The following is a 13,670-nucleotide window of genomic DNA, read 5'->3' on the forward strand; positions in this document are numbered from 1 at the left end:
AAAAGCCACGCACACATGCGCGACTGCGCACCCGTGCGGCCGTGCCGCTCGAACGCTGATGGACGCACACAGACATCATCGGCACAGCGGTACCCGTAACCCTGACTGACCTCATTTCCCGGTGGTGCTCCACTTTCACCCTTTCTCCCACCTCCGCCCCTCTCTCCCATGGCCGCCGCCGCCGCCGCCTCTCGCGCCGCCCGACGAGTCCTCTCCCCCCGTCTTCTCACCGCCTCGCGCCATCTCCACGCAAGTACGCGTGCTGTCCTCCCATCCTGAGCTGTCTCGTCTCATCCTACTTTTACCTACTCTCCACAGCTTACAGCTCCCTCATCTCTGATTGCTTCTCATTCCCATCCGACCCGCAGGTGCCTCAGAGGGATCGGCGAGGAGGCGTCCACGAGCTTCATCCACCCCGCGGCCATCATCCACCCCGACGCCGCCATCGGCCAGGTGAAGCCTCCCCCGCGCTTGCTCTCACACACGGCACACAAACTGACCCCTCCGGTTCCCATCCTCTCGGGGGTGGCTGACTGAGTTTACGGAGACTAGCAGTGGCGCACGTGCTGCTTACTTCAGTACTACACTACTATGACCAACCATCCATGGAGCCGCTGTGCGTGGGCTGTCGGATCTGGCCCATGCGAGAATCGTGTTCACAGTGCCTACCGAATGCAGCGCTCCACAATCTAAAAGACAATTACCTTACTGCCTTTTTTTGCTTCCAAGGAAATATGCTGCTCTCTAAGATCTTCAGGCCTTTGGCATGTGTTCTCTAGCTGGGCGTTTCGTCGTGGAAAATCAATGCTCTTATGTGCTCTCAACCACTTTGCAGGGCGTCTCAATCGGCCCATTTTGCACCGTGGGGGCTTCAGCGAGGATTGGTGATGCTTGTCAGTTACACACCGGGAGCCATGTCATGGGACATACCGAGCTAGGAGAGGGATGCGTTGTTCTCAAGTACGGTGACATCTCTCCCTGCTTTCTGTCCTTTCTCTTCTCTCTTTCTGTAAATTTGTAATTGCATTGCCTGATATTGGAAATTCAAATTGGTATTAAAAAAATAAAATATACGCGAAAAAGAACTTGCAATTTCTTCCAAGATAAAGTACTAGCAAAAGAGATTTTAGGGTTGTTGTGACCATGAACTGAATAACATCACTGGCCTACTGGTAATATATTATTTTGTTAAGTATCCAGAAAACTTCACATTCACTTTTAGGCGTTGTGATTAGGGTTCATTACTTTAGAATAGAAATTTTTCCTCACCATATGGACCGCTTATTTTTTTTTCATAGCTATGTCATAGCCAGCAGCACTTGAGTCTGACATTTGCAAAATGGTAGTCCATGTTTGCAAAATTTTAAGGGAGATGAAAATTTGACATGCCAGCAACGTAATTGTATCCCAATTCATACTGTGGAATTTAGTTTCTGGCAGTGGTGCTATCCTTGGTGCAGATCTCCCTGGACGAACAATTATTGGGGAAAACAATGTGATAGGGAACTATGCTGTGGTTGGTGTTAAGTGCCAAGATCTCAAATATAAGGTTAGCAGCAACTTGACTTTGGTGTACTAATGCCACATGGTGTAGTATTTGCTTAGTGGTCCCCGTTCATGCAATCTCATGCAAGACCAACTACTCTTGTGTTTATGGTTTTCTCAATCGTTATTTTCACTGACACAAACACCTACATTTACAACGACGGGCATTTCATTTGGTTACTTGACATCTTATGCTTTGTGCGGAACATTAATGCCTTTTCCTCCTGTTTAGTCAGGTGAGGAATGCTTTCTGCACATCGGTAACAACAACGAGATCAGAGAGTACTGCTCTATTCACCGTTCTTCTAAAGCGTGTGACTGCACGGTATTCAGATGCCTTGTGATTAAAAGATGCTTGCTGAACTCACTTGTCCCCTTTTACGAGCTAGCATTTTCATAGGTTATTGGTGACAGCAATCTTATAATGGGGTCCTGCCATATAGCACATGATTGCAAGATTGGTAACAATAACATCTTTGCCAATAATACTCTATTCGGTGGCCATGTTGTTGTTGAAGTAAGCAACAATTTTACTGATAACCGCCTCCACGTTTTCTTTGTTGAGAGCGCATTTCTTTATTGCCAAGACTTTATTATTTCAGGACTACACTCATACTGCTGGGGCTGTTGTTGTCCATCAATTTTGTCATATTGGGTCATTCTCATTTCTAGGCGGAGGCTCTGTGGTATGTTCAGTCCACAAAGTATAAACATTCATGTGCGTTAGTTCATATCAATTGGAGCAATTCTTATGGAAAGTTTTGATATTGATGTCATGTAGTTTAATCAGTGATTAACCCTCTATAAGCCACGTCCAAATTGTGTGGCAAGACAATTAGACTAATAACGGTGTGTTTATGACTCGCTCGGCTTACTTGGCCCAATTTGAAGGTCGGATCCACTTCAATATGAAAGATTTGATTTGGGACTCTGATGCTGAACTTAAATGCCGGGTGTTTGCGTGGCTTGCTATGCTCGGTAAGTGTTTGACGGCGGATAATCTACAGAAGCGTGGCTGGCCAAATACACCCACCTGCCCTTTTATGCAATGCTTGCCCTGAATCCATCCTGCACCTGCTGGCATATTGCCCCTTCCCGCTAGTGGTCTGGCAGCTAGTCCTCAACAAGTTGAATATGACCCAGGCATCACCTCTTGCTACTGCACCGTCACTTTGTGACTGGTGAGAGCAGCAAGTCCAAAGCCTGGACAAGCCTCTCAGGAGAACATCAAATTCTGTCATCAACGCTTGTCTGGTGATGATTTGGAAGGAACGAAATGAGCGAATCTTTAACAACTCGCCGTCAACACCTCAACAAGTTTTTTAGAATTATTGACACTTCTGAGATCTGGGATATTGCTGGACGCAATTTGCTACGGCAGCTGGCACACAGACCGTGGGAACCTGATTAGCTAGGCAATTCTACCTCCTGTCCTGTGCTGTTGGCTACTTCCTGTAGCCTGTAGTTTGTACTTTATAGTCTGTATGTACAACGCTGTGTGCTCATTTGGTACCCTAGCTTGGAATTTGTCCAGGTGGGTTTCCCTTGTAACTCCTCTTTTCTCTCTCATATCAATGAAAGCAGCTTCGCTGCCTTCGTAAAAAATGCACATAGTAAATAAAAACCAGGAACCTAGGCTAAAGCGAGAGGATCACTATGCATGATATACTTTCCCTGATGTTGCTTGTCTCAGGACAGGTGCATGATCATACTAAATTATCCAGTACTATCTCTGCACGAAGGTACTCATGCCGAATGTTATTTGGTGTGATAGTTACTTTTCTGTTGAAAGGCTGATCAGCTGATGGCAATGTTTGTCACGCTCATGATTTCGTAGGGTATGGAGATCAGGGATAAGGCAACCTCATCTATCCACCTGCATGGCCTAATCCCTGAGGTTAAATTGAGGTTCTGAGGGTTTCTTGGAAATTTGATTTATTAATTGCATAACTGAAATCGACGCGCTTGATCTCCTTTATGTTGAGAGCAAACCTAATAAGCAAACACCAATACCACTGTTGTTTCAGCCACCTTTAAGTTGTCAACCTGTCTGTGGCATTGAAATTCAGTGTCTAAACATTGAATATTTTGTCTGTAAACTATGAAATGAATACATTCATTTCTGTTTGAATCAGGTTGCGCAAGATGTTCCTAGATACATGATGGTTGCAGGTGATAGAGCAGAGCTTCGTGGTCTGAATCTTGAAGGTCTTAGGCGCAACGGTTTCTCAGACCAAGAGGTTTGCATATATTACTGAAATTTGCAGTCCTTACTGATATCATAGCCGCAGTACCTAGCTTTCTTCATTTTATACTTGAATCAAAGGGAGTTCTTAAAATAGTGCTTGCAACTTCTTGTGTCCCATTTACTGATACTAGCCCCGCGTGTTGCAGCGGGTATCTCTTTAAGAAATATTGTGTGAATAAAAGGAAATATGATGCTTGAAATGTTTTATTTTCTATATGAATATGCAAGATTCAGTTGATGAAATAGTGGAGGGGCTAAATTTAATCGACATAAATGGGTTGTTTATTTAGACAATTAAGGGTCATTAAGGTTCAGAAGTGAACATGAGTGATGTAGACAAAACATTGGAACACCGTTGTCCTCGTACTGTCCAAGTCTCTCTCTATCTTCTATAAACCAAATCAGTGAAAAAAATGGAAGTAGGAATATTCATAACAATTGAAACCATGGTAGCAGAAATTGCAAGATATAATGGAGTCCAAACTTTCAGAAATTGTAGCATCAGAGCTGCAAATTAGAAGTTTTAGAACTATACCAGGAGATGATAAGTTTTAACTTGGAAATAAAAATGAATGAAAGCAGTAGTAAACAAAGCAGCTAATTTTTACCTTTGCATCGACTACTGCAACTGCTAGTTTTAGACCTTCATGTTTGCATTTCAGAGTGAATACTTGTCACTTGCATGCTGTAGAATAGAAATAGATAAGGAAGACGAAAAGAGAACACACGAGGAAGAACATGTTCTCAGTTTTGTTTTTCTACCTCAACACAATTCTTCCCAAAATGGTCCACATCAGGATAACCCTTATCTTCACTTCCGCCGTACACCTGCCCACAAAAACAGAAAGTTAAATCACCCCAGAAATTGGAGGGATGCATGGGTTGTTTGCTGAATCTGTTATGGGCCCCAGAAATTGGAGAAATGCTCTCAGCCAATTGGCTGAACAGCCAGACACCACTGCATGCCCGATGGAAGATGGAGCTGTGGTATTAATTGAGTAGGGAGAGGGTGGCTTCAGCGAAGAGGAGTTGATGGCGCAAGTGTGCAGAAGGCCAAAAGTGGAGAATAATTTGTGATAGGATTAGTCTAGTGCGCTCGTCTCTTTGAATGCCAACGGCAGTTTCTAGAATTAATCGTCGCTGCACAAATAAAGTAACGGAAGAGCTGACATAAATGGGCATGATTTGATGGACCTGCGCCAATGGAAAATGTTACGCTAAAAATATATTCACCCATGGGAAAATTGGCGTGGAGGTACTGGTGACGTGCACCAGAATAATCAGCTAGTGGGGATGCGCGATCGGATGGTCCGTAATAAAGAAGACGACCAAAATCGGATGGCTGGGAATATGTGATGATGTGGATAGGCTGCATGTGAAGATAGGCAACTTAATTGATCCCTAGTGGGGTTGTGCTTTATAACAGATATAGATTGGTAGTTGCTTAAACTTCTGATGCCATTATTGTGAATTCACAGTAAGCCAGCTAACATCAATGCCTTGTTGGAAGGAGATCTGCGAATAGCAAGATATTTGCATTAGAAGAAAAAATTTAAGCAGTAAGCCAGTTACCTTTCTTATGTAACAACATATCATCTGACAATCTAGTCCAGTAAAACTATTCATAAATTACTAGTACATCTATTTTCCAATACTTGGCATTTTTACCAGATCCTGCATAAGTAATCATAATTTGGATATTTTATGGTTACATTACCCTTCCATTATAATATCTCAATCATGAGCAGCGAGGACAATGAAGGTCGAGGGCCATGGGTATAGTTGGATCAGTAATTTTGGAATACATGCTTTAGGAATCATGAATTATTAAATATTCTGCACGGAAATCTTAGTCAAAAGGGCCAAGTATCCGCAGAGGGTATGTTCTTTTGAAACTACTACCATAAGCATGAATTGGTAGCTTTCCGCACCATTTTCTCAAGGATATCCAACACTATGGAGGGTTTGGTGTTTTAGTTCTTAAACACTAGTAGCTGTATGTTTCTAAATTCCAATCAAGTAAATTATCGTTCTTTCATAAGATTGTTATGGCCTCTTCGTAAAATCAAGGTACGAAGTCTGAGGAAAGCTTATCGGAAAGTATTCATGCCAGCTAGTAGTTGCCAGAGTAGTTTTGAAGATCGACTCACTGAACTGGTAAGCACACTTGTCTGTTTTTGTGTTACTTGTGTTTTTCCCATGTACTTATTATCAATGCATATCACCAGGCACGGGAAATTGAGCTATTAGAATCTCCCTTTGTATCCTGTATGGTGGAATCAATTCGCACATCATTTGAGCAAGGACGTCGTGGAATATGCAAGTTCAGAAGTTGGAACATCTCATAAGCATGTAAGTTGTCAAGTTCAGTTGGCACCATTTGCAAGACGATATGTCGGGAATATCGATATCCAAAGCGCTAATATTATTTATAGCGCCCATAAAAGGGATATTCCAGCTCCCTATTCAATGGAGACCTTTCTAGGAAGCTGGGCCACAAAGAACATATTTGTTAGAAATAGGATTAGCTTAGGTCTTAAGCTAACTAGGTAGTTACTTTTTGTCCAACAGCCACGTCCCTTCGAAGGGACACAACCTTGTAAACCGCTTTTGTTGGCGCCTGTTCGCTGGGTATATATACCCCTCAATCATCAATGAAATAAACGGTTCATCTCTGATTACTTTTACTCTAAACACGTTATCACGCACGTAGAACTCTGCCAAGAGCAAATTCCTAGAACGGAAGAAGGAAGGTAAGGAATCGATACCGCATCAAATTCTGTTCGCAATCGGCAGCATCGCCGGTGGCCACGGCGTGCTCGTTGGCCCATCCTCCGACGAGGACCAACGCAGAACGAATCCTCGCAGCGCGGCGCTGCCCACGAACCGGCCTCCATGCCATTTCCCGACAATGCTCCTCTCGGGCTCGTCACGGAAACTGGCACTCCTCCGCCATAAGACGACGACGAGGGGTGCTTCGGTCCCGCGGCAATACCACGCAGGGCCAACACGCCCGGCGGCGCTCCACTGAGCGCGGATGCCAAGGTACGCCGGCACCCGAGCCTGCGGCTCCCAGCGACGCAGCCGCCTAAGACGCTACGAGAGGCGGCGGCTCACGGCACGGCCTGCTCCTGCCAGAAAGTGGCCGACGCGCGACGAAGGCGACCTCCAACGGCGGCGCGCCACGAAGCCTTCGGCTCAGCCCTCACAGTACGGCAGCGGGCGCGGACACGGCCCTCTGCCTGGTTCCTCCCATCACGGATGGGGCATCAAATCGATGGGCTCGCCGCCCACACTACGCCCTTTGGACCTCCGAAGCAAGGCGGTGCCCCTGGCTGCACGAACCTACACTGACAATGAACTCTGTGTATAGATATCCAGAAATGGATGGATCAATTGATTCCTGTACACAGCAAAGAGGATAACGATAGTGAACCTTATCCCTTCGTTCATTTTCAGTTTTAACCTCAATCTTCGTAATACTTACGTATGAACTCCTACTTTTCATTGTTAGACCGTTGGGCTGAATGTACAATGAAATATTAGTCATTACATTTCTGCGAAATGTACGTAAAGTCCTCCGGCTTACGGGACTTTACAACTTAGCCACATCCTCATTGTTTTAGCATTCAAGCTTATTATTTCAGCACTTCAACATCTTGGTTATTATATTTATACTTTATAAGCCACTGGTTTTAGAGTAAAGTATACTATATGCTAGACCGGAAGGCTGAATGTAATATGCATACTAGTCTTCAGATTTATGTGTTACTTTGCTTAACAATCTGGCTACATGCAAGGCCCTAAGGTCATTAAACATTTTTGCATTTCCATGTACTACTGCGGTAACACTATAGCAAAAGAATATTTTGCTTATATTCTAGATCTTGTTCATGAGGAATTTGAGGCACACTCAATATTCTCTCTACATCATCCTCTATAACATGCTCTTCTGAGTATAACGAGTTTTATTTTGCAATTTAAATCAAAATTTCTTGTGAAATTCTCATTTAAAATCTGAGATACAATTGCCAATAAAAATATGTGACTACTTCAAATTTAATGTTTGATTATCCACCATTATTAATGATGGATGTACTCCATAAGTGTGAAGATTATCTACAATGTTTAACTTACAGTTAAGGTTTCACACACTTATATGACACAAAAACATCAGCTTAATATTCAAATTGTTCATCAAGAGCATATTTATTGTTTAACAAAATATAATTTACTATCATAGTAAAAACAATTCATGCATGATTAGTTCTTGCTTCTTTCACATTGGTATTTGACAAAACTATGGAGCCTGCATCATGGAATAACATTGTTGTGTGATATGTCTATCAAGACAAAGTCTAGCATACATAATATTGATTGAGTTTCTCACAAAACTACTATATAGGCTCAACATCTTATGGTGATAATCATATTCACCATGAATAACCAATGTCAAAATAGACATCTATGTTTTGGTGGTGAATGTAACATCTCCCATCACTTTGGGGATGAAGTCCAAATCAATTACATAAGTATCATTTAATGTCTCAAAGTTGAATGTCTACCCTATGGTCATTACGAAATTACCTCGGCCATTAAAATGCTCAGTGGAAGCATTTTCATTAATTTTAATTTACTATCATAGTAAATAAGTTGCATGATAATATCATATTGCAGCACATGGCTAGAATATCCATCAATGGGATTCACTAAATTCACATCAGATGAGAGAAATTGGTTAAATATATGTTTCTCTTAAAATCTCCATCAAGGAGATATATGATGTAAACACAATGTTAATAGTTTCTCAATCGCTTTTGAGTATTTCTAGTACATTGTAGTTTTTCTTTCTGGTGTCTACAGAATCAACTCCAAGTTGATATTTTGTGATCAGACAGTTGATATAAAGATCTGATTCAAAACCTCCAATCACTTTACATTCTCTTTTGATGATAATATAATAAATTATCATATTTATTCTAGGATAATAATATATCATATCTTCTTATGAAGACTCATACAATAGACCCAACGGGTGATATGCTATTACCTTAAATTCATATTAGTACTCAAAATACTAAGAATCTCAATGGTCACGAAAAGAACCATGAGAAATCACTGGAAAGTGGAGGTAAAATGACACGAATCATAGTAGACATAATATGGATGCAAATTGTACTTATAATCTTCATCAGAAAGATAACATAAGTCCACTCCGGTAGGAGATACACTCCTTCACAATATCAATTATTTTGATAAATACCGAAAAATAATTTGGATGCGAATTGTACATATAATCTTCATCAGAAAGATAGCATAAGTCCACTTCATTTTGTCTCTTGACAATCCAATTATGTCAATTAGCCAATAATCACACTACTAAATGTGGTATGTTGTCCATTAATATCATGTTTCTCATACATGACATTTTGTTGTATGAACTAAATTCATACTAAACTTTGTTGCAAACACACTAAATTTTTGGATCTTGATGAATTTAAGATTTTTCATAATCTCCTTGGTCACGCATTATACTGATAATGTGAAAATTAGTGAAATTTTTGTTGGTCATAACTTACAAGTTGAAAAAAAATTCTCAAATCATCAGATTTTATGAGCACCTAATGTGCCATGAGAATTTTTTTTTCTCTAAGTCTCTCACACTCCACTTAAATTTCTTGAACTTATTCAAGAAAATACTTGTGATTCAATAACTATCTGGGTCATATAAGTATTTCATGGTATTGAGATAGACACATCTAGTGGATGGTCTTACCGTGGGTCTTTAATCTCCACAAATCCATGATTTTACTAAATTAATTGCTCAAATTATCAAATTAAGAGCAACATATTATAACATATTGGTTAAACAAATACTAATATTGTTTTCACGAGCATTTGTGATTTTACTAAGTACCGGCGTGTACATACCCAGAATAGTGCAACTAAATTCTTTGTCAAAAGAATCAAACTAATTAAATGACCACTGTAACAAAATTTTGATATACCAACATATTGTTGGAGACATACGGTCTTACACGCCGTAGATCTAATCTAGATCACTACAATTGCTTATCATACTGCTTCCCTTGCGGTAAGTACGTGGAAATCAAACAAGTATTTCCCATCTCACGAGCGGTTATATACCGGTATCACCACCCCAACGTACATCATGGGCCCTCACATCAATTTGGGATCTATGTGATAAATAACTGAGGTATAATTGTTTATCCGTCAAATACCTCAAGACCCTAACAAGGGAGTTATTGATAGCCCGTACGTTGATTGCATTTGCAATAAGGACATTTTTCGACATTAGGGGAGATTAGTACCACAAATAATGCCGATAAATAAATAATAAATGTCATAGACTTTTAGTCTCTATTTTCACGTACTTGAAAATCTGAACGAGAAGTTCAGTCATAAATTTGCAACACATTGCAAATCTGCCACATACATTTACTCGTGACAAATGTGTCACAAAATCATATTATGCATGCAACCAATGTGCCAAAAGAGTGAAGGTACCTAATGTAACCATTTTCCTCCAAACTGAGAGTAAAAGGGGGAGAAAATTGGCCACATGAGATATAAATTCTCATATGCTTCCGCGGAATAGAGGAAATTATATCTTCAACAAGTAAATGTAGTTCAACCTAAAGTTGAATACCACATACCGGATGCTCATCATCCAAACCCAACACAAATGCGCGCACAATTTTAGGTGTCGGGACATCGAAACACTTTGACTCCATTGTTATGGGAAATCATGAGGAGTCAGAATATTTTAATCACATTTCCACAAATCTTATCGATTCAACAGAATCATACAACAAAGACTACATTTTGTCGACAAATATATTTATTCTTAAAATTGCTAAAACCTTTAGGGCCCTGAACCAAAGTCCATGGCAGAGTGCCTAATGCACTCATATATTGGTTCAACTAGAAGGAGGCAATTGAATAAGAATAGCACTCGCTCATCAAGAGAGGTATTTACCATCGAAATACCTACTCCTCATAAGCACCTTCCCTCTGGAAGAACAAATGATTTTTTTTTGTTAACAACAAAAAAAGAGGTGGTGAAAAAGCGAGGCTTGTAGCACAAGGGTTCACGCAGAGACCCGACATCAATTATATATGATGTAAGATACCCTATTGGTATAAGTGGAATTACGTTTCGATACTAGTATTATTGGCAGTTATAAATAAACTATCCATGTAGTTGATGGATGTAGTGATTACATAATCATATGGGGCACTCAATTTGGATCTCTATATTAAAGTCCTTAAGACTTATAAATCCAAATCCAAAATAAATCGCAACATATGTGTAATAATACAAATGTCACTCTATGACTTAAAATAGTCAAACACAAATTGTGTGGTACGATTGACTATAAGAGCTCCTTCTTATAAAGGATTACTCGTACAATAATAATTGCTTATATGCAGTTATAAACAAAATCCCTAATTGAATTCTACATGACCTTTGTATATATCGATGCTTTTATCATCGAAGTCTAAAATTATACATGAAAGGTCCTTGCAATCTTATCATGACGGAGATTTGGATTGAACCAAGTATTAACCAAGTTTATAACTTGAGTATATTCCTTCGGAATACATATCTACCAGTCTTTACATGTTCATAAAATTTTGGAGAAATTAAATATGGACAAATAAAATCAAAGATACATATGGTCACAATATCCCTAATAGGGATACAAATTCATTCATACATTGTAGTAGTGATGAAGTGATATTGGACCTCTTGTTCCATATCTCAATACAAACTACATCACGAATGCGAATATTTTGTTGTCAACTTCTTTTAGGTACAAGCCCCAACTAAAAGGTTGGTGTAAGAAAATATCCTCCGATATATTTAAGGCACAAATGATCTTGATTAATTCTCTTAGGAATATCAAGATTTGACCATCATGTAATCTACGTTGGCTATAATTACCTGATCCCGAAAATGCCATATCATAGACTGAATTCAATGAAAGAGTCTTCTAAAATAAGAATACAAAATAGACTCTAACGACTTCATATAATGATAGACCACATTCAAGATCATGTGGTTAAGATTCAACAGAATCACCCACCATTATCTATAAGATAATACCACTTGTATTGCTCTAATGCATAAGGGTTAAATTAATATTTTTCAAACTAGAGAGATAAACACTTTGCAAACATATCATGTGAAAATCTAACAAATTTATTCATAGTGTTTTACAGATTCTCATACTCATGAATTTAAGTTCATGGATTGATGTGAGATAACTTTTAGATTTGCAAAGTTCAGGGGGAGTAAAACTCCCAAATTATAACTCGGTGATGATCATTAGATCATATATATTGTACTCTTTTTCCCTTAATGAGTTTTCCCTAATGGTTTCTCATAAAAGGTTTTTAATGAGACGATATAAATACAAGTGTCTAGATATGTCACAATGCTTTCTCCTTATTTTTTTCCCTATTGGGTTTTAAAGGAGTTTTCGGTGGCATCATATTGCACTCTTTGCAATATTTATATGCCGTACCTCCTATTTTCCCCACAGGGTTTTTTAAAGGAAGTATATAAGGCATATTTATTGATCTCTAAACTCACTAATGAGATTTTTTCCTTATCAAGGTTTTTCTCATGTGAGTTCTCAAGAGACAGTAATTTTTATATGTTGTATTATTTTCTCCTTATTTTTCCAACATGGTTTAAAGGAGTTTTAACAACATATCACATACAACTCTCCTCATATTTTTCCCAATGGGTTTTTGGGGGAGAGATTCTAAAGATGATAGAGTTTACAAAGAGCAACATTGTTTACAAGGGCATCCTCATGGATACGCAAGAAGACTTCAAGACTATACAAGAAGATCTTCAAGATTATACAGCGGATTTTCATGAAACGGCGTTGTCCAAGGGGGAGTGTTAGAAATAGGATTAGCTTAGGTCTTAAGCTAACTAGGTAGTTACTTTTTGTCCAACAGCCACGTCCCTTTGAAGGGACACAACCTTGTAAACCGCCTTTGTTGGCGCCTGTTCGCTGGGTATATATACCCCTCAATCATCAATGAAATAAACGGTTCATCTCTGATTACTTTTACTCTAAACAATATTGATGTAGCGGTCATGGATGTGACTACTTTCAGGGATGCTGCTGCTGCCCCTAACGTTGTTTTCTGGCATTATCAGAGTCCCAGGATCATATCAATACTTGCCATTTATTGCATTGATTTGTTTTTTTAATACCTTTTTTCTATATCTGTGCCAATGTTGATTGTATTATCTGCAAAGCTTCACACCAACGGCTAACTGGTGCTTGTTTGCAGGAACCCGTATTAATCAGTGGATTGCTCGGATCCAACTTCTTTTATTACTGTAAACGGGACACATGGATACGCCATACAGACAGTAAATGACCAAATGCCAGCCAATCATATCAAACATGGGTTGTCGTCAAGATGATTTTCACACCAAGGGAAGCTGTGTGTAGTTATAGGGAAGCTGTGCGTAGTTATAGTGTTCTTACCTCTTGGTTGTACAAATCCTTGTAATAGAACTACTTAGTATACACTACAATTTTTGACAGGGCTTCGATTTTGTCCAGAGATGTCTCTGGATCTCATGCTCTAAGCTGTAAAACCCAAATGATGTTACATACTCCCTCCGGTCTGAATAAATTGACATGAGCTGTGAAGAGCTAGTAGCCTAGGTACGTGTATATGCCGCGTCGACTAAATAAGACCAGAGGGAGTACTTATTGCATTGATGCTATTTGTATCTGCCGTGAGCCTTTCAGCCATAGTCCGTGCTGGTTTTGAAATAAGGCAGCTCTAAACGACTGATGTACTATGAGCAGAGAAGGCA

The 13,670-nt window shown here is 39.7% G+C and overlaps 1 protein-coding gene across 1 annotated transcript; it reads left to right on the forward strand.

The window, feature by feature from the left end:
• Positions 1-406: 406 nt before the first annotated feature.
• LOC124667181 (probable acyl-[acyl-carrier-protein]--UDP-N-acetylglucosamine O-acyltransferase, mitochondrial) lies at positions 407-13,514 on the forward strand. Its single transcript, XM_047204499.1, has 10 exons — positions 407-453; positions 836-960; positions 1,441-1,549; positions 1,778-1,870; positions 1,946-2,062; positions 2,148-2,231; positions 3,681-3,785; positions 5,864-5,950; positions 6,022-6,145; positions 13,155-13,514. The coding sequence occupies exons 2-9, from the start codon at positions 920-922 to the stop codon at positions 6,139-6,141; spliced, it is 756 nt and encodes a 251-aa protein (XP_047060455.1). The 5' UTR covers positions 407-453; positions 836-919; the 3' UTR covers positions 6,142-6,145; positions 13,155-13,514.
• The last annotated feature ends 156 nt before the right edge of the window (positions 13,515-13,670 follow it).

This window comes from Lolium rigidum, chromosome 6 (genome assembly GCF_022539505.1).
Source record: "Lolium rigidum isolate FL_2022 chromosome 6, APGP_CSIRO_Lrig_0.1, whole genome shotgun sequence".
NCBI lineage: Eukaryota > Viridiplantae > Streptophyta > Magnoliopsida > Poales > Poaceae > Lolium > Lolium rigidum.